The 27,713-nt window shown below is 39.5% G+C and overlaps 1 protein-coding gene across 2 annotated transcripts in view; it reads left to right on the top strand.

Annotated features, from left to right (window-relative positions):
* Positions 1 to 26,651, top strand: part of LOC127355020 (protein kinase C beta type) — a 32,968-nt gene extending 6,317 nt beyond the window's left edge. The window contains exons 3-17 of one of the 2 annotated variants that reach the window (XM_051385457.1): positions 7,031 to 7,113; positions 8,578 to 8,689; positions 12,184 to 12,312; positions 12,702 to 12,858; positions 13,197 to 13,331; positions 13,511 to 13,607; positions 13,692 to 13,835; positions 13,953 to 14,126; positions 14,845 to 14,936; positions 15,604 to 15,666; positions 15,761 to 15,899; positions 15,994 to 16,074; positions 16,159 to 16,266; positions 17,062 to 17,202; positions 24,784 to 26,651. In XM_051385457.1, the coding sequence (XP_051241417.1) occupies positions 7,031 to 7,113; positions 8,578 to 8,689; positions 12,184 to 12,312; positions 12,702 to 12,858; positions 13,197 to 13,331; positions 13,511 to 13,607; positions 13,692 to 13,835; positions 13,953 to 14,126; positions 14,845 to 14,936; positions 15,604 to 15,666; positions 15,761 to 15,899; positions 15,994 to 16,074; positions 16,159 to 16,266; positions 17,062 to 17,202; positions 24,784 to 24,936 (1,808 nt within the window). In that variant the 3' untranslated portion in view covers positions 24,937 to 26,651. Of the gene's footprint in view, positions 1 to 7,030; positions 7,114 to 8,577; positions 8,690 to 12,183; positions 12,313 to 12,701; positions 12,859 to 13,196; positions 13,332 to 13,510; positions 13,608 to 13,691; positions 13,836 to 13,952; positions 14,127 to 14,844; positions 14,937 to 15,603; positions 15,667 to 15,760; positions 15,900 to 15,993; positions 16,075 to 16,158; positions 16,267 to 17,061; positions 17,203 to 17,671; positions 20,982 to 24,783 lie in introns of those variants that run through there. The other variant, XM_051385456.1, reaches the window with a different exon arrangement.
* Positions 26,652 to 27,713: the final 1,062 nt, after the last annotated feature.

The raw sequence follows: 27,713 nt of genomic DNA, 5'->3' as shown, positions 1-27,713 counted from the left end.
TATATTTTTAAAGGAGCCAGTGTGTAGGTTTGATTGCTGGTGTCTGTATTTGACGACCTGGGAATGAGAACTGGCTGTGAAGTGTGTAGGAGAAACTGCAGTGGGCACGAAAAATGCAAAAGGCCTTTGTATCTACAGCCAGTGTTTAGTTTCTGTTCTGGGCTACTGTAAAAAAACATGACATGTATTTCCATGTGATTATATACTAATGAAAACATACCTGCCAACAGTTCCTCCTAAATGTTACACACTGGACCTTTTTAACTGAACTGAGAGTTTTATCACACTGTATCTTCTTACTGGGCGTTTGCAGGTGTGTCATATCTGACTGAATTTTGCTCTTATAACTCCACCAAAAGTTGATTAGAGCGAAACAGTTTTTGTCTTGTGAGGAGGTCTGTGATCTTTCCGCTTCACGCCCCACTGACTCAACCAACTCAGATGTAATCTGCTTTTCAACAGTGTTCAAAGAAGAAATAGCTGATCAAATGTGGAAATCTTGATTACCTGCAAGAGTTCACCGAGCACAACTCAAAAAGGAAAATACTCAAATACAGGAAGATGTGTTTCCTCACCTTGAAGTGTCTTTCTTATTGATTGGATTATGGCTGTGGTTGGCTTTTAATCCTGAACATTGACTGATCAGTGGTTGAAGTTGTATCTTTCTTATTGATTGGATCACAGGCTTGCCAGTCTAAGATATTGATTATAAGACACGTTGGTGACACTGTGGTTGTGACTGAGAAAACAAACCGATATTTGAGAGTACGCCTGTCCCCCGTGGAGCGCCCGCCACTCAGTAAGCTCGTTCACAATGAATTTAAAAGTCGGCAGATCTTTCCAGCATCAGTATTCTGAAAATGGCAGATGTCCCGATGGCTGACTGGATGGAGAACTTCACAGAATGCAATCAACAAATCAAATTAACAAATCACAGAAAATGACAACAGATGGATTTTAAGCATGAACCATTTGTTTGGGTTTAGTATTTTATGGATATTTATTTATTTAAACACTTTTAGGAGTACGCAGATTATTGGTTTGCTGATAGTTAGAGCTGCAACTAATAATCATTTTTCATAGATATTTATTTATATTCTCATCAATTCATCAACACAAATGTTGAATCATAATATTGACAACTTTGTAGGTGGTGAAAGTATTTTATTTAGGGCTGCACGATATGGTAAAAACATCATATTGACAGATTACGATATGATTCAAAAATTTAATTTAAATAAATGAATAAAATCTTAAAATCATGATGACATTTTTGGGGGTTATATTGTAAATCGACCACAAACTTAAAAAGGATCTTTTATCTTTTGGCTATATCATCCGATGTCAAAGGCAGATTGAGTTCACAGATTTGGGTTTATGCTGTGTCAACAGAATAGTCTAATGTTCATTCATAATTCAAAGAATGTTAATCCCACATAGCTCGTTAGTAAAAATCAACATTTTTGTAATAACAATGTATCAAATGACAATGTGAAAACGATGTGAGTCTGCAGCTGCCCTCGGCTTTATGAAGCTTCAGGAGAGTTTCAGCTCATTGTTTAGCCGTCCGATCCATAACTTTACGGTTTTGGTTCACTCTCACGGCTCTCATAGCGAAGTTTTCGGCCAAAGCAAGCAGCTGTTTTTAGTATAAAAACTCTAAAAACCCACTGAACAGACAATGTTAGCGACTAGCTGGTAAACATATTGGAGCATTTAGCGACTAAAGAGCCAGATATTTAACTCCAAATGAATGGTAATGTGAATGTGTAACTGCTGCATGTTTAAATAAAGAACTGTTTGCTGATAGGGGTGTAAGAAAATGTCATATCGCTATATTTAGTTTCGTGATATTATATAAATTCTAAAAAAAACAGTTTTTTGTAAACCCTGGGCTGTGATGTTGGATGTTACAGTGATAAACACCAATGCAGATCCAACTGTTCTGTTCTCTCTGTTCTTTATAGTATGACAGTTTTCCTAAAGTTAGATTTAATAAAGGAAATCGCAACATCGCCTTGCTGACAGAATCGCAGTATATCGTAGTATCATCACATTATTATTATTTCTGGTTTAAATAACCGTAAATTGACTTATTTTTCAGTGTTAATGATTTTATATCAGTTTGTTTGTTTCTAGCACATTTCAAATGAGCTGAACTGATTGTTTTAGTGTTAATATTTGATTTCTTTCAGATGTAACAGATGAAGGTTTTGCAGCCATTTTCTTATTTGTTGACACTTTAAGTAGAGAGAGATTACCGCTGTTAGAAAATTCTGCCTCTGAATTTTGACTGACCGGTTTTTCCGACTCAGTTCCACCTAATTACAGACTAAACGATATGATGTGAACGGCGGCATTAGCCTGAGTCTTAAGGGAGCTGTTCAGTAGCAGACTCTAATCTCAGCGTTTCAGTTTATTCAGGCTTGTTGAGGCCTGAACGCTGATTACAACAAGTGTCTCCTTCTGTGGTTTGTGGACTGGTAATCATCCAAGATGGAGGGAAGTTCCTGATGGCTCTGTTGATGTGAAACTGTCGGCCCGCTGTCATCCTGGCAGTTCATCGCGGGGATCTTTTTTGGGCCGGCTCTGATTTGCTGTTATCGCTGTCAGTCGGATAAAAAACGGGGCGGCGTGTGTAGACTCGACTGTAGGGCTCAGCCTGGTTGCTAGGCAACAGAGCAAAGACCTCCTTGGCAGGTCACTAGGCCTGTCTTTCTGTAGTGTGTGTGTGTGTGTGTGTGTGTGTGTGTGTGTGTGTGTGTGTGTGTGTGTGTGTGTGCGCGCACAGGTGTGTGTGTGTGTGTGTGAGTGACAGTGCAGATTTATGTACAAAAAGCTCAAAAGTGTGACTGCATCCTTCGCTGTGTTTTCTGTTGCTCCAGTTCTCTGTTTCTGTCTTTCTGACAAACTGCAAACACACAAATGAATTCTCCACCCCCTCACATTGCCTCAAACCCAGCTGTGCCCCCATCCCTTCCTGCCCACACACACACATAAACACACACACGCACGCAAACACGCACGCACACACGCAATCTCTCGCCGTTTGACTTCATTTCTTCTTCATTCTTTCTTTTCCTCTCTCGCTGTTAGTTTATCGTTAATTTCCTTGTTTAAGTTAAACCCTCATTCCAGTGTTTTTTAAATTAATTTTGTTTTAATAATCAATAACTAGTTATTTTTGTTGTTTCAAAGTGGTTATGTTTATGAGTCCTTACAAATAAACTCAAAAAGAGAAAAATTATCAAGAAAAATAAATGGTAAAATAAATACGGTAAACCAATAATAATAGCTCTCTGCTGACCTTTCACAAAAACAAACACATTTTAATTCACACAAATTAATCTTACGGCCTTTTTACCTCATTGTGTTACTATATTTTACCTTTTAATGTACTTTTTCTTGAGCCATGAATACCCTGAAGTACAGGTAACTACACAATATCAGCTCCTGCGCTACTCGCAGTGCACACACCTGGATTTCACTCGTCTACAGTCTCAACACACTCTAGTTTCCACAGAGTTTTAACTGGAAAACTCAATTTACGCCTCAAAATCTCTTCCATTTCATCCACTTTTCTCAGAGCTCTGCTAGTCGCTGCTGCTTACTCACCCTCTTTGCTCAACCACCTGCTCCTCGCTAGCTCCCGCCCCGTAGCCAATCACAATACAGCAAACTGACACGCTGTTGCATTGATGCGTGATGTAGACAGGTCCTGGAAGATAGCCACATCTTTGCAGATATTAGCCTGTGTTTGCTATAGAGGCTGCACAATTAATTGGAATTTAATCGAAATCACAACATGACCAAGTGCAATATCTAAATCATAGAAGCTGCTTTTTTTCTGATAAAGGTAAAATGTGAGACAACAGCATTATAATAAAGTACAGCATTGTTGTAGAGATGCTTTGGCCTACAAATGTTGTTCTCCAGTTGTAAGAAAATATGTTTTTTTTTTGTACAGACCCCAATAAAAGTTTTTTTTACCATAACGTGCCACCTAAGTTTGCATTAACGAAGGGTTAACACATTTTGAAACTGATAAGCAGAAGGAAAATACAGTTTTTGTATGAGTAGCCAATTCTAGGCATTTTGGATTTGGTTAAATTTGGAACCATATTTCGGTTCCCAACCCTCCCCGCTGTATCTTCTTCTTTTTTCTCCTTGCATTTCCCTTTTTCAGTCACCGTCCTCACAGTTTGTCTGTTCATTTGCATTACATAGTGCTACAGATGGACAGAGTTCAACCTGTTTACCGTCTTCACACTTCGCACTGACTGAAATCTAATGTACATGTAGGTCGTCCAGGTGTCCACTGATGTGTCCCTCTTGCACAAATAAACACTCACACATAAACAAACACAAGCACTCTGTTGCTTAACTACTAATAACCTGTGGAAAGTGCAGTCAGCCACCACAGTGCCTCATGAAAATGTAACGAGAATGTGAATAATTAAGATTAAACCAGAGCGTAACGTCACCCTGTGTGTGTGTGTGTGTGTGTGCGTGTGCGTGTGCAGGGTTTGTTCTCTTTTCATTTGAAATATCTGTTGCTGAAACGTGTGTCAATGTTTTTCGTAATCATGTACTTCAGTTTGGTGGTGATGTGAAACCAAACTGATGTCTTAATTAAATTTTTTGGTTAATACTGCAAGTCATTTTACTGTGGAAGTGGTTTAAATCAGCAGTGTGCTAGATTTTTATGTAAAAAAAACCCATCAGTGATAAGAGGTTAAACCACATATCCGGGTTACAGTACAGAGCATTGACCTGTTCTATTTATATAAATGGAGTTCTGGTGTTGGTCATGTTCATGTATTCGTCTGTAGGAAGCGAACTGATCAAAATTTAAAGGCATGGATTGTACTGTATTATTTCCATCTGGCCCAGAGTGAGACACACTCATGGATGTGTTTCTTCTGACTGTGTGTGCAGTTTAAGTCTTATTATGTACTTATTCTTACTTTTTACTAAGCCTGCAGTAAACCATCAAAAGATCTCGATTTAATAGTTTAGTTTCTTTTACAATTCCCTAATGCCTGAGCTGATATACAAATAACTGTCCGAAACCAAAATAAATTCAGTTTGTTCTCATTGAAGAAGAAAACCAGCAACATATTCACATTTGAGAAGCTAGAATCAGTGAATATTTGGCATATTTATCACATAATTGATTATAATTTATTGAAATCCAAGATGATGTGTTCAAATTGCTTTTTTGGTTTTTAAACAAAAAACAAAAATATTTATTTACCAACATATAAAACAGAGACAAGCACAAAATCCTTAATATTTGGAAGCTGGAACAAGGAGATGTTCAGTGTTTCTGGAGATCAAAAATAGTTGCTAATTTAATTAAGTACACACAAAATCCCAATATTAACAATTGGTTTGGAACTGTTTCTGCTGTGGCTGTTTGCACAGGTAAACAAGAAGTGAATTGGAGAACTTATAATATAGTAAATTGACAATAAATGATCTGCTGTGCGTGATTCAAAAGTTGCAAAGTAGTTCCCATTATTCAAAATGTTATTACTGATTTTCTTTTAATCTATAACTGTTCTTTTGAGCAGTGCCGCAGTCAAGACCACCTTTGTCAAAGTCCAGGATCAGGACTAGTCGAAGCCGAGTCCAAATGAGAGACACAGAGTCAAGGCCTAGACAGAAGAAAATAATGCTTTTGCCATTGCCAATAAAATAGAGATACAAGATGAACTTTATTGTCCCAGAGGGTAAAATCGTCTCGGGCACACTGCTACAATCTGTTGTTTCACACACACAAAAACATCACAAAGTCAACAGGAAAGAGACTTTTGAAGAGAGTTTCGGCAGCCAGGCATACGATTGCAAGTGACATTGATTGCTAACCATGGTTACCAGGCAGCCAGTGTCAATGCCTGTTCTAGATGGATTTTAAAAAATTTAATACCAATACCAATAATTCTCTGAACAAGCGCGCTTCATCTGTGGGGAAGTCTAACATATATATTGCTGCACTGAGCCGAGACCAACTAGAATATCTTGTGAGGCCAAAGGCAAAGTCAGAGTGCAAACACGAGTCAGAACAGAAATAAAGTCTCGGAGACCGTACTCGAGTACGACAGCACTGCTTTTGACATACATAGATGGTCGTAAATGGAGCAATACTAGACTTTGTCCCATGCATTCTCCAAAAAACCTGACTGGACCAATTCGGTCGATTATCTGCCATATCAGCTAATATCTGTACTCACGAGGCCGATAAACACACATCTGCAGGCGGGCTTGTCAGTGTGGCTGCTGTGGAACGACGTTGGCGTTCTCCCCTTTGAGAGAGAGATTGGGAATTGCAGTGAAAGAGTTGGTTTTGAGCTTTCATGCATCCTGGTGTAAACATATTTCCTTATTACAGAATAGAAAATAATTATAGATGACATAGATTCCTTGTTTTGATATTGGCATTATGTATCAGCTCTTCGCAGCCCCGGTGTCTAAATATAATATTATATCAGTCCACCACTAATCCTTTTTGTGTGTGTATGTGTGTTTCTGTCTTAACCACCAGAAAGTGAACATTAATCCAAAGCCTAACCTTTTTTTTTAATTTTATTTGCCTATTTATTTTCCTTTAGAAAAGTGGGTTGGGATCAGAAACCATGTGTTTATATTGGGCAGAAAGCATGCATGATATTTATTTTAGCACAACTTCAATCAGTCAAATCAAAGTGCAGAGCCTGCTGCCATTGGAGCTGCCTCTGTGGGAAGTTTCCTGTGGCACCTTTGAATGTTTATGTGATTATGAGATATCCCACCATGCTTTGGTTGAACATAAAACCATCTAAACTGAAGCAATAAAACTAAATATAGATGTCGACAGCAAGGAAGGAGCAAATGGGAACTGCTGAAATACGAGTAGCCTATTGTGCAATGACTAAATGCCACATAATTGACATATTGATTCATCTCTTTGTTGCTACTGTGTCGCCTTATTTGGCATCACAAGGAAGCCTGAGTTAACATACATTTTTTGTCTTCTCTCCTCTCACAGTGTGCTGTTTTGTGGTCCATAAGCGCTGTCATGAATTTGTCACCTTTTCCTGTCCGGGGGCCGACAAGGGACCTGCCTCCGACGTAAGGAAAAGAAGAGACAGACACACACACACACATACACACACACACACACATCTGGAAAAGAGCTACACAACTAGCTTTATTTAATTTGCTGTAATTAAAAGGGAATCCACAGTGAAGCAGATCACTCGGCTCCATGTGTTTTAGGTTAACTGTTTATTATGCACATGGTTAGTGATTGTTTTTGCTTGTTTAGCAAGGTCAGCACTGGCTGTAGGTGTTTGTGTACTTCCATGTAGTTCCTGTATTTGCTGCTGCTAGATGAACACACACACACACACACACACACACACACAATGTAACCTCTTGTCCTTTCTCCTGCTGAGCTGTCAGCCCCAAATCACATTGAGACATGTCAGTAAAAAGAGAATGTGCTGCCTGGCTGCCTCAGGTTAATGAGCCAGTATCTCTCTTTCACTTACACACACACACAAACAAACACACACAATTTGTGAGTCAGCATGGATTTTGAAGTCATATGACTGATGTTTATTAATCTGTAACTCCTCTGTTTTTCTTTGTTTTTGTTACATCACGAAAGCTGTTCTGTTGTTTTTCCCTATTTTTGAGCATCCTCCAAACTCTCTCAATCAGTACTCCATTTTCTGTCTCTCTCTTAATATTTTTTACTTTTGCTATCTGTCATAATGAAGCAATAGTTAAAGGATCAGTTCACCCAAAATAGAAGGAAAATATAAATTTATTTCACCTCTGCTGTATTGATGTGGTACAACAGGACAGATCTACTTTTAATCTCAGGGTGTTTTTTATGGTTTAAGGTCTAGGCCTCTTTGTTACATTTAAGGGAAATCCTCACGATGCACAACAAGATATTTTGGACTATAGAACTGTTTAGCCTTAGTGGCAACAGTTTGGGGAAGATTTTTTCCTGTTTCAGCGTGACGATGGGTCTGTGCACATAACAAGGTCCAGAATGAAGTGGTTTTCCAAGTTGGTGTGAAAGATTTTGACTGGCCTGCACTGAAGGTCTTATCACCCAACATCAGTGACCAATCTGTCACATGAGCCTCTAGCTGAATGGGAGGAAATCACTGCAGCCTGCGATATATGGTTTTATTATGATTGTAGTAACATTATAATTCACTTGCTTTAAGAGTAAGATGTTCAATAATCACATGTGGCTGTTCTGCCCCCTCGACACCAGATACTCCTCGTCGATCAGTAGTGATTTAAAGCTAGTAGTTGACTAGTCGTTGCATGTTTATGATATTAATTTAATTATTTAAATACACATTTAGCTATATTTTAACAGCTGCCTGTTAAATACTAACAGCAAGCGTGGTAATGACTGTGAATGTGTCAGAACAACGAGCAAGGAGACTTAACATTTAGTTAATTTATCAATACCATGGATGATGTGTAATGTTAACAGTTTAACTGGATTACTTAAATATTGAATTCATGTGTCTTCTCTTTCTCTCCTCTCTGTTTATGCCTCTGCAGGATCCTCGTAGTAAACACAAGTTTAAGGTCCACACCTACTCTAGCCCGACCTTCTGTGACCACTGTGGCTCCCTCCTCTACGGGCTGATACACCAGGGCATGAAATGTGACCGTACGTACACAAATATATATGTGTGTGTGTGTGTGTGTGTGTGTGTGTGTGTGTGTGTGTGTGTGTGTGTGTGTGTGTGTGTGTGTGTGTGTGTGTGTGAGAGATAAGATCACTGAGTGTGTGACATAAATGAACCCTTGTTCTCACATGTTGACAAACCTTTTATAGATGTAGAATTTTGAATAGGTCATACTATGCTCATTTTCAGGTTCATACTGGTGTCTACTATAATAAGATTACATTTTTTTTAATTTTTTTATTTTTTTACCTCTGTTCACTGTCTGACACACTCGGTTTTGAGCGCGAGAGGAATTGGTGTGTTTGCTCGTACCTTCCACATCTTTGTGTCACTTAGCCTATAGGTGTGCTGTGTTTCTCTATGAGGTCACACAGAAACCGAAGAAAAGGCTGAATACAAACGAGGCGTGTCGGGCAGTGCAGGAGCAGTGTTTTCTTTGGGTGACAGTAACTCCCTCTGGCATGGTCTTTGTCACCTCTCAGAACTTTTACATGCACAAGATCTATATAACATATTCAAAGCACACAGGCATAATATGGCCTCTTTAATATAATCTTATATACTGATTTGCCTTTGGCAATGTGATGTTTGACTACATTAATGTAGTCAAAAGCACATTTTTGTTTTTGCTTATTTTAAACTTCATCCAAACATCACTATATAGTATGTGAAAAGTGTCTTTGTGATGCTTTTAATTTCAGAAAACTTCATACTTTTACTTTCAGGTATCTGGGCCATGGGTCAGAAAACAAAGAAATGGCTTCTTAAAATTAAATCTGACTGAAATAATTAGACTTTTTATTACTTTTTAAACGTTCATATCCACATTTTGCTTGTCGTTGATAATCACGATCTCTGAATTTATATTGCATACATCATTTAAAGTCATCAATCTGCTTATGAGTCACAATGAGAGACAGTTGAATATATATATATATATATACTGCTTAATGACTGACAATTTGGAAAGATATTATCAGCTTCTCATAACAAAGAGTGAATCGTTTTTACATTCATGCTGCTGTGTCATATATATGCTGACCATTTGCCTGTCGTTGGAAACAAAGACACAAACAGGAAGAGGGCTATATCTCTGCAATGCTGTGTCCAGCCATGACAAATATCATTTAGTGGGCAGACAGTTCCTCATTGTACTTGTGTGCAGCACACAGTGTTTGATGGGCTCCGACTCTGCAGCAGTTTTTATACATTTATATTTACTCATCAGATGTACGTAAAAAGTCACATTAAAGGATGGATGGTTCGTGTTTCTTCTGAAAATATTGGAGCAGCTTATTCAACAGAGTTCACAAAGGTGTTGTCAGGTTATATATTAATCCACATAAACAAATACCGCAAGAGGAAGCTCTGAGTTTCTTGCAAATTTTATTCATATTAACAAATGTGGTTTTTATTTAGACTACACAAGAAATAATGGAAATGTAGTCATGTCCCTGAAATCCATTTGCCTAATTATTAACTTTATATCCTATTGTACAGAATAAGAGGACAATTGGGGATAAGAATGGTTTGGTTAGGATTTGGCACTAGTTAAATTTCAACTTGGAAAAGCAATAATGAACTTCTGTCAAACACCGATACTTGTTTTTTGAAGTTTCTCAGTTGTAGGAAGCAAGACCACATTGACCTTCTCACCTGTTCTTCAAAAGTCTGGCTAACTTTCTGTATTATGAGCTTTGTACTAGAAGGACTTAAAACAAGGTAACAAAGCTCTTAAAACACAAACGAGGGATTTAGATATTTTACATTTGCTACCATGATGAGATGTGTTGTTCTGCACTTGTTTTAATAGAAAGTGTAGCTGGGTGGACCCAGATATCAACTTGTTGCACATGTTTAGCACACTGCCTGATGGAGATATGAAATAAATTTATAAAAAGAAGTTGTCATGGAATGTAAAACATACAGGCAGCAAAAGATTACCTTCTCACTCTGCACCGCTGCACCACCTCCAGTGAACCGAGTAAAATGTGGAGCATTGTGCATCAGAGCAGTCTGCCACCTAGTGGACAGAGTGAGAAATTACATAAAGAGTGCTTGAGTATTGTTTTCAGTGTTCACCGGTTTTTATGTTTACCTTTGTACTCAATGTAAATGAATCTAAAACAATCCAAAAGTAGTTTAGTAAAATTGTATTGCCATCATTAGTCAGTAAAGTCACAGTATTGTAGATTTTTGTAATTGTTACTGTCTAAATTAATTTACTGTTTTAGTCAAATCCAAATTTAAAATTCAAATTTTACTACAAGGCATGAACAAATACATAAACCGTGTGCCAGTTAGGGCCAGTGTAGAATACAAGATTTGTTGCCCCAGTTTACCTGTTCCAGACACATTTCTTAGGTCTGAGACAAAAACCCCTGAGTGGGCACGCTATTCGCAACCTGTGTACATCTCAACGGGTCCTCTAGTTTTAGCGCTCCCGAAACGGGTCCCGACCATGTCACAAGCTGCCCGAGAGGCTACGTAACTTTTAATACATGTTTTTATTTAATCTTAGCCAAAAATAAGATGCACTTGTAGCAGATTAGGACACTGAAAAAGAGTTCTGGGATGGTATTAAAGGTCACTTTATCAGCATAAGCAAAAAATGGTCCCCATGTCTTCTTAAAATTGTTATCCTAAATTTTTTAATTTTAACAAAGTGGAAGATATCTCCAAGAATGACGGGTTGGTGGAGCGGAAGATTTTTCACATCAGAATCAGAAATACTTTAATAATCCCAGGGGAAAATTACTTTCGTAACTCAGATATACATACAACATAATATATTAAGAAAATGTACAGTTTAAAATGTGCAAACAGTGCAAAAAGGATTGTCCGTGTTTGAGGTCAGATTACAGAGAGGGGGTGTCTGACTCTCTGAGGGAGGCGTTATAGAGTTTAATGACCACAGGCAGGAATGATTTCCTGTGGCGCTCTGTGGTGCATCTGGGTGAGAGGAGTCTTCTACTAAAGGTGCTCCTCTGCTGGGCCAGTGTGACATAGAGAGGGTGTGAGACATTGTCCAAGATAGACTGTAGCCTGGACGGCACCCTCCTCTCTGCCACAGTCGTCAGGGTGTCCAGCTCCTCCCCCACGACATCACCGGCCCTCTTGAGGAGTTTATTTAGTCTGTTGTTGTCTGCAACCTTCAGCCCACTGCCCCAGCATGTGACAGCGAAGAAGATCGCACTGGCCACAACAGACTCATAAAACAGTGACCACATGATAAGAATCAGGCACCGAGCCATGAGAGTTACAAAAGCTATAAAGTTCTTCATATAATTCGATATCGCAGGCGTGAGGGTGGCTCAGAATAAAGCAGTGATTGCAGATGGTTTGACAGGGACGGAGATAATTTCCAACCAGAAGTTATGCAGAGAGGGGGGAATGTCCAAAACCTATGAAGATGGTTTATATAAGTAAAATTACTGACTTGACTGACGTGCATATTTGTGTGTCTCTTGTTCAGACTGTATGATGAACATCCACAAGCGGTGTGTGGCCAACGTCCCGAGTCTGTGTGGGACAGATCACACTGAGAGGAGAGGACGCATCCAAATCTCTGCTCACATCGCTGAGGACAAGCTCACCGTCACCAGTGAGTGCACTCTCCTTCTGTCGTACACACACTGAGCGAACTCTCAAAGCTCTCTGTCAGAACTAAGACTAAAACTGGAAAGTCCATTAGTCGATCAATGATCCAACGATTGACCCACATCACCACTGGGACATGCGTCCACGTGCCAGCTCTCTCTCTCTCAGACAGCTGTGGATTGATTATGGAACAGAAACTAAACTGTTGTTAAGTGTTGTCAAATGTAGCCAGAGTTATTTAGGGCAGCCAGAATGGGACACTTACAGCTTCACATCCCGCTGTCCTCTGGAAAGGACAAATCCAGACTTTAACACAAAACAATCTAAAAGTGTGTATTATCTTGGGATGTTTTCTTCTTCTGACATTTTAACTATTTCCTCAACCTCTCGCAGTCAAAGAGGCTAAAAACCTGGTGCCCATGGACCCCAATGGCCTGTCAGACCCCTACGTCAAACTCAAGCTGATCCCAGATCCCAAGAGTGAGAGCAAGCAGAAGACCAAGACCATCAAATGTTGCCTCAACCCCACCTGGAACGAGACCTTCGTTTTGTGAGACATCTCTCATTCTGTACCATACCTCCCACCTGACAATGATCTTGTTTTTGGCATTGTTGGAGTATAACTTGTTTGGTTTCTCTCTTGGCCCCATTTTCTGTCACAAAAGCACAAAGCTAACTGGAGCTCATGCAAGTGACCCTGTCCCCATTCTTCCTGTTTTTTGCTTGAAGCTATTCTGGGTTGCTGTGACTGCTAGAAAAGGCACAGGCATTAAAAACTGTCATTTTCATTTTTTGCGGAGGTGTTTAGTAGTTTTAATAAAATCAAAATGTGATCTCGGTTTTCTAATTGACTTCTTCTGACTGTCCCTGTTTTCTCTAATTTCTTAGCAACCTAAAAGAAAGTGACAAGGACCGCCGTCTGTCAGTGGAGGTCTGGGACTGGGATTTGACCAGCAGGAACGACTTCATGGGATCTCTGTCCTTTGGGATCTCAGAGCTACAAAAACAAGGGGTAGATGGATGGTAAGATGTCGAGATGAGGAAATATGAGATGGTGGATAATTAGGAAAGTTACACAGGTGGAGACTGAAATAACAAAGGCAGAGGAAACAGGGATGTGAATATTTAAGGACTTTATTGTCACAGTCGGGTAATAATTCTGGATTTGATCTGACACTGCTCTGTTTCATTCTGTGGTTTAGGTTTAAGATGCTGTCTCAGGAGGAAGGGGAATACTTTAATGTTCCTGTGCAGCCGGAGGGAGAGGAAGGTAACGAGGAGCTGCGACAAAAGTTTGAGGTGAGACAAAGAAAATGAAAACAGGTTAACTTATGATGTTTAAATATTAGGGTTATTTATTCTGTCTCTGCCTTCTCTCTCCAGAGGGCGAGAGTGGGTCCAGGGAAGCCCACAGACTCTTCTTCCTCCTCCTCGGTGTGCAAGTATGACAGCAATGGCAATCAGGACCGGGTCAAGCTCTCCGACTTCAACTTCGTCATGGTTTTGGGCAAGGGGAGCTTTGGCAAGGTGATGCACGTTAGTAGACAAATGTTTTCCTGTGGTGAGAAATTGGAGGCAGTGGCTGGAAAACAACGTGAAATGACTCAAAAGCTCATGTGTTTCCTTTTTGTTGACCTCACCCAGGTGATGCTGGCCGAGAGGAAGGGTACAGATGAGTTGTACGCCATCAAAATCCTGAAGAAGGACGTGGTGATCCAGGACGATGATGTCGAGTGCACCATGGTGGAGAAGAGAGTCCTCGCTCTCTCTGGAAAACCACCTTTCCTCACTCAGCTGCACTCCTGTTTCCAGACCATGGTAGGGTATCTTGTATTAACAAAGACGAGCACATACAGAAACACAACAACTCACAACAGTGCTGACTGATTATCATTATCCTCCGCTCCTTCTTCACCTCTTCATCTTCCAACAGTCATTCATTGCAGAAATTGTCCACAACTACAAAAAAACTTGTGTTTGACGATATTGAGATTTATTAAAAATACAGATGTCATTGTGACTCAGCAGCGTCTCTGCTGTCTACGCAAATTAAACTCCTTTGGAATAGATCAAAGAATATTGACAATGTTTTTCTCATTTATCTGCTGGTTTACATCTCAAGAACGGACTGTAAGGTGTTGTTATTTATGTGTTAAATTTTTGGTAAAACACAGCACAGGTTCAGCTTTATGCCGAACAAGTCCTCAGAAAAGCATATAAGATCATAAACGACCCCACACATGTCATCTGTGGCGATTTTAACCTGCTGCCATCAGGAATGTGTTTTAGATTGCCTGTATGTAAAACAAATAGAAGCTATTAGACTTATGAACAATACAAGAAAAGGTCTATGTGTGTATAAACTGACAGATAAACCTGCACTTTGACCTTATTTTAATCCTTGTTTATGTCCTCTATGTCATACTTACATTATTTTTATGTGTGTAAATTAATTGTCTATGTGTACATCTGTTTGCACACTTGCTTCACCTTGAAGGGCCGAATAATATATTTTGAATTTGTATTTGTCTCGTAGGACCGATTGTATTTCGTCATGGAGTATATAAATGGAGGAGATCTTATGTACCAGATCCAACAGGTCGGCAAGTTCAAGGAGCCTCATGCTGTGTGAGTACACGCACAGACAAACACACACACACAAACACACATACACACATACACAGAAGAGTTGCATTATAGGACATTTTATGTGATGGTAACAATATTCTCATACCTGCAAAACTCTATCTTGTATTTTCTGAATGCAGTTATCGGCTAACAAGACAGTTGAATTTGTCACATGCTTGCAGCAACTTTCTGTTGCACTAATTAGAAAATAATTAAGTCACTTGCTTTATTATTTATGCTGGTGACTACAACAATTCTATTATTTTTATTAACCATGATATTGAACTTTAAATAGTTCATAATAACTTAATTTAAACTGAAAAATATTGGGCAACTTTGACATCACAAATATGGACGCACCATAATAGAGGATTGCTTTGGGGTTAGGGTCCAGGCGGTTTTGACTATGCTGCGGGTGGGAGCGGGCTTTAGCTTCGACCCACCACAGTGATGGAGGCTGAGGCAACAAATTAAGTTGAAAAAAAAAAGATTAAAGCAGGTTTTTACAAATTAAATAATTTAATTGTACGTGTGTGAAAGTCCACCGGGAATGGGCAGAAATGGGATTTAGAATCCAGTCCCGCACAAGGCTCAACACCATACTGTGTATCAACATCAATGCAGACATACAGGTATGGTTAGAAACTGTTTTTTGTCTGTATTTTAGGTTCTATGCTGCAGAGATTGCCATTGGACTCTTCTTCCTTCATTCCAAAGGCATTGTGTATCGGTGAGTGAATCATCTCCAGTCCGATTGTGCAGTTTACAATCGTTTCAGAATACAGGTGTGAGAAATGCCTGTGTGTGTGTGTGTTTGTTTTCAGAGATCTGAAGCTGGACAACGTGATGCTGGACTCTGAAGGCCATATAAAGATAGCTGACTTTGGCATGTGCAAAGAGAACATGTATGATGGAATTACCACAAAGACATTTTGTGGAACACCAGATTACATCGCTCCAGAGGTGTGTTTACATGTTGAGAGGTGGCTGATACTGTTTTTCTTTTAATCTTTTAACTTGTGAACAAGACTCAAGACTCTACCATTGTGTCTTGTAGATCATAGCTTATCAGCCCTATGGGAAGTCTGTGGACTGGTGGGCCTTTGGAGTGCTGCTCTATGAAATGCTTGCTGGACAGGTTTGTATTAATTCACTGTATCAAACCTTTTTATTGAGAAATAAAGAACTGAGAATGATTGAAAGTATATTTGTGCCCATCCAGCCGCCTTTTGACGGGGAGGATGAAGATGAGCTGTTCCAGTCGATCATGGAGCATCATGTCTCTTACCCTAAATCCATGTCCAAAGAAGCTGTTGCAATCTGCAAGGGGGTGAGGGCACATGCTCAAATGCACATATACACAGAGACTCAGTCCTAATCGGAGCCCTTAACCTGCTCTGTATCCACTCCGAACACTGGAGAGTACGCCACATTAAGGGCTGTTAGTTTGAAGTGTGTAAGAATAACCCCAACACTGAGGCTACACCACAGCTGACTTAGCATTGTCCAAGGTGTGCTCATGTGAGTAAAACTTCCCCACTGATCTCTGGACAGCCTGATTACCCTACATTAAATACCAATGTGGGGATACTGAATGACAGGTCTGCTACTCAGTGTAGTGTGTGGTGCTGACAGCACTATAGCTATCTGAGGTAGCTATTAAAGTCACTTTTTTCTTTCAGTGATAGCGCCACCTATGTTCAGGTGTGTTATGGTAGTAGTAGCTAACGTAGCCTCTGCTTCAGGTAGAGATCAGGAGTGGGCTACAGATGTCTGGTAAGCTCGCTTCTTTCTTTTCCCACACCTGCAGACAACACATATGCAGTAGTACTCCTCAAGACCTGTAGACAGACTTAAATATAGGTCAGTAAGAGATTCTTAATTTTGGTAATTCAATCAATTCAGTTTATTGTCCAGCCCTAATGGAGTTTACCTGCTTATTTACCACCTCCCCCTTAATGTGGCGTGCCCTTCACAGCCATGAGTATGACTTCATGCAGAGTGACAAACTGTAGTGAAGGGCTAATGTGTAGGTTGGTTTGGAAAATGGCCACAGACACACACACACACACACACACACTCCTCCAAACTCTTCTCACCTTGTATATCTGTGTGTGATTTTTAGCTCATGACCAAGCACCCAGGTAAGCGTCTGGGCTGTGGTCCAGAGGGCGAGAGAGACATCAAGGAACACGCCTTCTTCCGCTATATAGACTGGGAAAAACTGGAGAACAAAGAGGTCCAGCCGCCTTTCAAACCTAAAGCTGTGAGTATTTTACACACACACGCCATCTTCAGCTGTTGAATATCACCTGAACTTCACTGATTAACTCAGAATTTAGTCACAGTAAGGAAGGAAATAACATGCTTAGTCAAACTTTCAAGGTAAGTTATAGAAACGATTAGATCGCTCATCCCCCGCACCCAACCATCGCCTGCCATTGATCACTACGCTGACAAATGCAGAGCTGAGATTTGTGAGTGTAGTCACCAATGATGAAGCTAAGATTTCACTGGCTCACATACGGACCAATGGAAATCCACAGTTTCGGCTGTGAGTGATTTTATTGGTTGATACCATGTTTTTAGTTGTATTTCTCTTTTTTCTCTTTGTTGTTTGTTATTGTCCTTTTTTTCTTCACATTACCTCATCAAACTCACTCCATCCTCCCCCCCATCTCTCTCTCCATCTCTCTCTCTCTCTCCTCTCTCCTCTCCTCTCCTCTCCATGGCAGTGTGGGCGTGATGCGGAGAACTTTGATCGCTTTTTCACACGCCACCCCCCAGAGCTGACCCCCCCAGATCAGGAGCTTATAGCCAACCTGGACCAGGAAGAATTCCAAGGCTTCTCATTTGTTAACCCTGAGTACCCTCACACAACTCACTGACCATGCCACATATCACTGGGCTGCACTAGTAATCCCCCACACCTCGGAAACATGCATTAAAAAAATTCATAAAAATACAAAAATCACCATGATGTCATATCCAGGCTGCATTCGGCAGGGTTGAAACGTTAAAGGAATAGTTCATGTTTTGGGAAATACGCTTATTCGCTTTATATTTTAAGAGTTGGATGAAAATATAGATATTAACCTTGTTGTCTGTGCATGAAGTACAGAGCTGGAGACAGAAGGTTATTAGCCTAGCTTAGCATAAAGACTGGAAGCAGGGGGAAACAGCTAGCCTGGCTCTCTTCAAAGATTAAAAAAAAGACACTTGAACCTCTAAACATGTTCTATCTAGTTTATTTAAAAAAAAAAAAAACATAGTTACACTATATAACTGCTCCTAAAGTCGGGAAATTTTAGAGTCACATGACAGACGGACACAGCTGAAGGCATCAGTAAACTACTTTTTGTTAGTGTGTCTATTGGTAGCGCAAGAAGTTTGTCAGGGATAAAGCACAAAAAAACAACTGCCTTTTGAAAAGTAAAAAAATCTCCACAGCAAAGGAAAAAAATCTGTCACGCTTGTAAATCTTTTTCTGTTTAGTTTTTACAGCAGCAGCCTACCTTATCACTGTGATTCAAATGATTCCCATCATCCTCAGCTGTACTTGGTGCTTGGTCGTAATTAGTAAATAACAAAGATGGTGAACGTGGTCAACATTATTAACCTATTTAATCTGCCAAACATCCGCATGTTAACTTTATCATTTTGAGCGTGTCAGCATGCTGATGTCAGCATTTAGCGCAGAGCACCACTGTGCCTACACACAGCCTCACAGAGCTGCTGTGTCTTGTCAGATTCTTTAATGTGAAGGTCTGTCGCGCAGCAAAAGACTTGCACCAGTTAAGAGCTTGCAACAACCAGTCGTAGTAAGCCAGCCGTAAGCATGCTAGCAGATTAGCTCACTAGTGGTAATCTAGTGCGGCTACCTCCTGCGGGTCATTGCAGGTCGCACGAAAGTCTGCTCTGTAAAAATGTGTCTCTGTGTGTGGATTAAACAAATAAGATAAAATGTCTTAATTAGTAAACTAGTTCTGGTTGCTCTATTTTTCAGGAGAGGTGGTTCCCCTGGTTTCCAGTGTTTATGCTAATTGTCTCCTGGCTCCAGAACTGTACCTAATGCACAGTCATAAGAGTGATATCAATCCCATCGAGATATATATATATATATGTATAAAGATGGACGACATGACAGCTCTCCTAAAGTGAGGCCAAAACACCTTGATCGCCCCCTGGTGGCTGACTGTCGAATAGGGTATAAAGCCTGTTGCCTCCTTCTTAGCAGATAAAATCAAAATACACGTCAAATATTTTTTTCCCAAAGAAGGTTTCTGTAATTTTATGTAGTTCATGTAGTTCTTATCACACTGAAGTAAGTTGAAGTGTGTTCCAACTGGTTTGGTTTAAATTAGTTAGCCTATTTGAAGCTATAAAAAGGGGGTTTCACGTCATTATTGACAGACGAGCCCAGTCCTTGAGGCGGGACATGGATACCACGCCACGTTCACTACCGCACAGTTTCTGGCTCCGAAATAACGTAATCAGCGCAACATGGCAGCGACCGTATCTGGGATATTTTGGCTTCATCCGTCTTTTCTATGTCGATGATCAATCCAACTTCTGGAAAGAAATCCAAATAAGCGTATTTTCTCAAAATGTCAAACTATTTCTTTTCCATAACGTTCAGATGGAAATGCAGACAGGTGCTCAAATGCTAACAATCAGGAGAAATAATCAGATAGTCTTGTGTCAAGTTGCCAGTAGGACCTAGATTTGTTTTCAGTTTACTTTGGTTTAGCGTGTCATGTTACACTGCTGCTCTCATATCAGCTCTGCTGGCTGTATTTCTATCTTTTAGTGCAGAATTGTTGCTCCTGAATGCTGCCCGGCTGCTCACACCAGCAGGTTCACGTTGGAATCCGACCTCAGGGCCGACCTGAACCTGCTCTGTCTCTGTGTCACCCTCCCTGTAATTGCATATTGACTATGCCGACCTATCAGTGATATTGATGAGTGTACTATGATCACATATTGGTAATATTCATACAGTGTAAGTGAAAACTGACCAATTGCTTTGCTATGATTGTTTGAGTACTAATCAGTTTCCTAATGTTGACTTTACTTTTGTCTATAGGACCAAATACTTCTACACTTTATGTTCAGTCAGTGTTGTGGTGAGCTTTTTTTGCTGATTTAATTTTTAACCAGTCAGAGGATAGAAGTCTTAATACAGGCAGTCTGCAAGAGCCTACGTCAATTTAGTGATTTTTGACTAAAAGCTCATTATTTTTCTCCTGATTCATTACTGAAAACATTCACCACATTACACTGTGTTTTTAATGACAGAGGGCATATCTCTTAGCTTGTAAACAAACATTTTTGGAGGATTTTACATATGACGAAGCCCTGCCGAGTCTCGTGAAGGTGGTAGTTTGTTAGCTTACAAAAACAGGATGTCCAAAAGTGCCAAAATAGGGTTCAGAGTAACGAGGATGTAGAAAGCTATTGTCCTCAATAACTGTGATGAAGGGCAGCCATCTTGTGCCATTTTGCAGTACATGTATAATTATTAGAATATGCATTATAGCTTATCTGTTCTCCAACAATACAATACCCTTGGAAAATCATTTTCATGTATAAAATGAATTGTCTGAGAAGACGTGTGTTTCATTGTGAGGCAGGTTGTATTATCCTTTTGTAACTGTGTAACGATGCAGGTTAGTAACAATGTGTCAAATCTTGTTCTTTGAGCTCGTATCAAAAAGGGAGGCGGCAGCGTGGTGACACCTCAGATTGGTTTCTGTTATACAAAGATGCTCGCTGATAATGACGACGATTCTGCCAGGGGGGATTTAAAAAAAAGAAGCAAGCACTTATTGTGACGATGGTAATGGTGATGAATCGATGGTGACTTAAGAGATATTATAGAGATAAAAAAAAAAAATATATATATATATATATATATCGAGTTCTATATCAGAGAGATATTTGGATAAATTGTTCTGGATGAGAGAGATGCTCCTGTGGATTGTGTAATTGTCCTGTATGACTGGAAACTGATAATATACTCACTGGTGCCTACCAGACTCCCTCTGCTGTGTCTGCCTTGTTACTGCTGCTACACCCGAAATGGTTACACTTTAAAGAGATAGTTCATCATCATTTTGGGATATGTTTTTGTTTGGTTTCTTGCTGAGAGTTCGATGAGAAAATAAATTCTGCTCTCATATCTGGAAGCTAAGTTAGCGCCAGGAGACTATAGTTTAGCTTAGCGTAATAATTGGAAACGGAAAAACCGGCCAAACGCGTTACGTGTTGTTTGTTTAATTTGTATTAAAGCTGCTCTCATTCATAATGCTAAGCTAAGCTTAGCTGAGCGTCTCCCAGCTGTAGTTTCAGATGTGATGGACAGACATGAGAGTGGTATTGATCTTCTCATCTAACTCTTAGCAAGAAAACCAATACGTGTATTTTCCTAAAATCGGTATGTGAACACTTACGCATCAATGTAACTGTAAGCAGATATTAGGACATTTTAAGTGTTTATTAATGCGTTTGTCAACAGTTATAACTTCTCCTATGAAGCATCCATAACCAGTGTATCAGCAGTTAGAGGGGGGTTAGGGAATGGCAGAAACTGGTGTGTTCGTTCTCTCTGAGTGGCTGACTGAGCAGGTTTATAGGGGCTTACTTTTCTGTCAGGAGTACATAGAATATGAAACATTTCATATACTGAAGGCTTCTAAAACCAATAAACACTATAAATTGATGTAAGATACTTGTGTTTAATCATTGAAAGAGATATTTCTCTAATGTTGCACAAATAAGAAACAAATTGTTGTGTACCACTGCAGTGTTTTGCTTGTGAAGGAGTTAGTTGTGGGTTATTAATTGTCGTCTTTATAGAGTTATGACTGTTTGGCTTTTCAGTTAATAGGCCGCTCTCAATACACGTTACACAGCTTGCCCCCCCGACTGTAGCGCTCTTTATGGCAAAAACAGTATGGCTGCCTCTTGAAGAGTTACAGCAGTTCTTTCAGCTGTGCACCAGTATAACAAATGTTTCCAGTTTTTGAGCTGTAACCTCGGCTGTCTGACAACTTGTACAGCGCTCGTTTCTCTCTGTCCGGCTATTATTACAGACATATCTAAACTAACCACAGACACTCGACTCACTCATGGACTCAACGCTTTTGTAGAGCCATTAACGTTTAGCCCACGAAGGTCTACGGCTTAATAACACAAAAGCATAGGAAAACTGTAATGCTAAATAAAATGTATTGTATGTGTGTATGTATGTTTACTAACACAAAAAGACAAATAACCCAAACAGATTCATCAGTGGATGGTGTTTTTCAGTTGTCCTGGAGTGAGAATAAGTATTTCTAAATAAATAACTAATACATGTAATAAACAAATATTTCATAATTTATGTTAATGTAAAAGATGAATCTATATTTTATGTTCTTACAGCTGTGTTATTGCGTTAATGAAAATGAAATGTTTATATACAAGTTACAGATGCTTCATAGGACTTAAAGTTGTTGGCAGATACATTAATTAAACTATAACACTCCCAAAGTCCCTTTTATTGCTTTCAGATAACAAGATGTCAATCTTAGTTATGAACCATTTATTAATTGCTATGAACCGCAGATAAAGAAACTACATAATAAAATAAAATGTTAATAAAACAAACACACTGCAGAGATGAAATATGCTGCGTCACACCTTCCCTCATACACAAAGATGAGCTGAATTAGTGGTGAATTCATGGACCAATGGTAGAGGTGCGAAGGTTTCCAGCCCCTCCTCATTTCAGCTGGAAGCCCTGTGATGAGACAAAAGGAGGAGGTAGGAAACTAAATGCTTTGTGTGTGTGTGTGTGTGTGTGTGTGTGTGTGTGTGATACATGTGTCTTGCCTGGGGCTCACTGCTTCACTTCCCTGTGTGAAATCCTTTCCGGTTGTGGTTTGGTCTGCAGCTGGTCTGTTTTTATCGATCCTCGTCTGTTCTGTACTGGAACATCTCCTCTCTCTGGCTTTGGAAGTTTGTCTTGGATCGTTCTGCATCTGTGCTGTTGAAATGTTTTTGGTCGGTCTTTTTCATCCTTTTGACTGTGTTTCTTGGGTTTGTCGGCAGGGTGTGTTTGTTTTTTGTCGACTTTCTACCCCCCCAGTCCTGTATGGAATCAGTGGTGTGTTTTGCTGAGTCTAGACTGCTTGTGGTACCGACAGATGATCAGAGGTGTGGACTTAGACTGTACTTAGACTTGAGAAAATCAAAAAGCAGCTTGACTTTTTTCAACACCAGACTCATGACTTCACTGACACTTAAAGGATAGGTTCACAAATATTCAAGTTTATCTTAAAACAATTGTCAGGTGTTCATATGGACATTGAAACAGGTTCCTGTAATAATTCATCCTGTTCATATTAGTTAAAAGATGCCTTCCCAATTCCCAAGTCAGTATTTTAACTAGTTTCTTCCATTGTAGCCATGTAGACAAGTCTTTAAAATAGAATGTATATGCAAATTAAACTTTACAGAATAGATCATTGTAGCATTAAAGGACCAGTGTGTAGGATTTACCACCATCTAGTGGTGAGGTTGCAACCAACTGAAACCCCTTGACTCAACAAGCACAAAGGAGAAACTACAGTGGTCAACTACCAAAGGCCCCATCTAGAGCCAGTGTTTGTCCGTCATGGTGGTTCAACATGGCGGACTTCGTAGACGAAGACCCGCTCCCTCTGTAGACATAAATGGCTCATTCTAAGGTAACAAAAACACAACGATTCCTATTATCTGGTGATATTACACTAATGAAAACATATGAAATGGTAAGGATGCATGATATGGATATTTTTTCAGTCAATACAATAAGCGATAATTACATGATTCTCATGGCCAATACCGATAAGATAACCAATAATTTAACATTTTCCTTTTTTAAAAAATTCATAACCTTTTTAGTTTTTACACACTTGATGGTAAGAAAGGCTTAGATGTAGTAAGCAAAGATGTATAATTTATTATTCCACAGCTCTGTTTGAACCAAATCTAACAAACAACAGTTCTGATTCTTCAAATGTTTGTTTATTTTTTCTTGTAAAGTTAATCAAAAAATATTCTTTGTCTTCCATAGGACATAAAGCCAATCAAACATTTTGCATTAGAATTCAATACATTTTTATAATGGCAGTAATTTAATTATCCTGATAATTCATAATAACATACATTTCCAATTACCTGCTGATAATTTATATTCCATTACTGCTAATAGATCATCCTAAATGTTACACACTGGATCTTTAACTGAAGTCTAAAGAAAATGTAAAAGAATATGAACATTTTATAAGCTTTTTTGGTTACTGGTGGGTTGAATGGGAGGAGTTCGGCGTCCTGACCTCAGTATTTCTAAAATTCTCCCCACTACCCTGCATGCAGCAGTCAAAACAGAACAACACGCCAAGATATACCTGATAGTTTTGCTTTCAAATATTGAATTGAAAGTAATACACTGACATTTTAAAAGGCTTTTGTGTGCTATACTAACTGTTTATAGATTTAAAATGTCATTACATCAGGTGAAGGGCACATAGTTACTTGTGTGTTGGACTCTGAAGAGACATTTAGGACCATTATTTGACTCTGACTTGTTGGTCTTGCCTCACTTGACTCACTTGCACCACAATGACTTTGTCCCACCTCTGCAGATTATTAAATTGTGTCTTTGCGTGTGCTGAAACTGTACCTTGCCTCCTTCTCTACCTTCATCTCTGTGCTTCTATTGTTGTCAACCTTCTTCTGAACTGCCTTTTTAAACGCTGTACAAACTTCTCTTCGGCTTTATTTTTCCAACACGTTCTCTCTCCCTTTCTCTCTGTGGCAGAAATCTCGCCGCGACGTCGGCAACTTCGACAAGGAGTTCACAAAGATGGTGGTGGAGCTGACACCCACAGACAAGCTCTTCATTATGAATCTGGACCAGAACGAGTTCCAAGGCTTCTCCTACACCAACCCAGAATTCATCATACAAGTCTGAGGAGTTCCTGTTGGTTAGACGCAGCCCGGACTAGACTTTACTCCAGCTCATACAGCCCAGTTAACGTTCATCCAGCATCTCATCGCACCACCTAGACTCAAATCCCTGAAGCTAAAGCCACAACGTCTCATTCAACCTCAGCTCACACCAGCATCTAAACAGGACAATAATCATAAACCACCACACTTACATATGCACATCTACAAACACACGAGCGGCAGAATAAAATACAAACTACAGATGGCTTTAGCTGCTGGTTGGTCACAGTGGAACTGAGTCTGACCAGTGACCACGGACCACTAACAGGCCAGTAAACTCCAGGCCTGTGTAGTATTCACAGGACCTCGTGGCGAAGCACGTCGCTGCAAAGGCCGGCAATCAAGAGTCATAGAGAATGTGTAACTGTATGTATGTGCTATTATCGATCAACAGCAGTGTGTGTGTTTGCTTACTTGATTTTCTTCGACCTGTAAAAGTTACGTCATGAACATTCCATGATCAATATGTCATGTATGTGCTCTCTCTCACACAAACACACACACACACACACACACACACACACACACACACACACACACACACACACACACACCTACACACACACACACGTGTCTGTGCAGGCTGACGTTTGAAAGGAAGAAAGGTTTTGAATGATAATAAGTCCTGATTTATAACCTCATGTCTAAGTTAGTCCTGAACTTAGTCTTAAGCACGTCTTGTCTTCCAAATTGATGCAAAAAAAAGAAAAGAAAAAAAAGAAGAGAAATCCCCCAAATGCCTGTTTGGCAGCGATATTTAAAACTGTCTCTGTCTTTTTTTCTCTTGCTTAATCTCTCTCTTTCTCTTTTCTCTATGGCACTGTGTATGCAGTGGGTTAGTGCTGTGTAGGCCTATACCGTCTTTGTGGTGCAGCTCCTCTATGCATGCCATATTTGTTGGTACAGTAGTTCCTTAAGATATGCTTTTGACATCACGGAGGAGAAAAAAACTTGGTGTGTTGACTTTATCGATGCAAGTGACTTTTGAAATATCCATGCTCAGAGTTTTAGTTTCCACTCAGAATGCTGTGTCTCTACTAGTGTCAAAATATGTGTGGCTAAAGAGTTTGCTTTTACAAAAGCACGGAGCAAAGACCGTTTTGCTGTCCTGCACAAGAAAATATGAGATTTTGTGAAATGAACATTTAAAGTATATGTAATAATTCTATATGACCTGTGTTTCAGTGTATGTGTAAATAGGAATGGGATCTAGAGCTAGAAGTGGTTTTCATGTTATCGTACACTATTCCTCACAGCCCCATCTCCCTTTCTCTCTGCACTTTATCCCTACCAACCCACTCAGCTGTCACTTCTTACTTTGTTTTCCCATTTCTATCTCTCCCCTTCTCCTCCTCTCTCTTCTTTTCTTTTTCCTCCTTCTCCAGTCCTCCCCGGTCCCCAACTAAGTCTCACACCAGTACATTTTAAGGAGATGAAAGTGGGAGATGTGATAAGAAGGACAAGAGGGAGAGGGGGAAAAGAGGGGGGAGAATTAAGTGTTTACTATGCAAAATGCAGGAGAAGAAGATGAAGAGGGGAAGAAGGCAACTTTTATAAAGCAACCTGAATAAATTGTGTTACAGGACAGTATACATGTGTTGCATGCGCCGTGTTTACCTGCGCGTGAGAGACACTTACAGTATGATACCTACATTAAAGTGAATTATCATAATACCATTTCAGTAACTCTGGCTCTTGTGTTTTACTACTGGATGAAATCCTGCTATGATGATGACACTGAGGTCTGTGCTGATTGGTGATTGATGCAGTCTCTTTCTGCACCCAGCTGACGTCGAGTTGAAAAAGATTTTAAGTGTAACTACCGTAAAACTTTAATTAATAGCCCTGGCTTTTATTTGCTTTAATCACTGAACTCAACCTGCCTGTATTTAAAACAGGTCATGTCTTTCTTTTCTTTTGCACAAAACTCTTACTCTACTATCAAATTGTTTATTTAAACCAGTATAAATATTACTTGTATAAAAATTAGGCTATTGAATAACATATATCAATTATATTTTGGTGCTCATGGTTTCCTTAAAATGAACTGAACGATTTGAATTGTAGAGAATCTAACTGATCTAACGATGTGTAACATGTCCATTTTGACTAGTTTAAATATTTATATTTGTGTAGGCGATCTTAGCTTAGCTTAAACTCTCTGGAGCGGGCGACCTGGTGGGCTTTAAAAGGGATTTATACATCCAGAGAATTTCTATAAACTCCAGACCAGGCATCTAATTGAGACCTGCCTTTATGGGACCCGCATCTAATTGGGACACTGCTTTTAATTTAAGTTTTACGGTACATAAGCAATAACATGTTTATGGCTCTGTGTGAGGTAATGAATTCAGTTAAAAACTGCAAAAACCTACAGATGAACAGTTTGCATAAAAAATAAAAAAAACAGGTTGGTCTATAAAAAGTAAAAGTAGTTGATTTAATAAATAAAAGATACTATAAGATGACATTCTTGTGACATTTTTGGTTTGGCATTGGGTTGGATCCTAGGCTCTGCACCAGTAATATGTTGATCGGAAACAAGAATCCTTTTAAGCATCTACTCCTTCTACCTCATTGAAAATCCCAGAATCTATGAATATGCACATTTTGTTCATTTCTGAAGTTTTCTTTCTGGACACAAGATGTCTCCTACTTCACTGTTGTAGTCGATTCTCTGTGTGTATGTGCACTGGCAGCTTCACGTGTCTACATCACACTTGTTTAAGTTGCAAACTG

This window comes from Dicentrarchus labrax, unplaced genomic scaffold (assembly GCF_905237075.1).
Source record: "Dicentrarchus labrax unplaced genomic scaffold, dlabrax2021, whole genome shotgun sequence".
Classification (NCBI taxonomy): domain Eukaryota; kingdom Metazoa; phylum Chordata; class Actinopteri; family Moronidae; genus Dicentrarchus; species Dicentrarchus labrax.
This window is presented reverse-complemented; position numbering and strand designations above follow the sequence as displayed.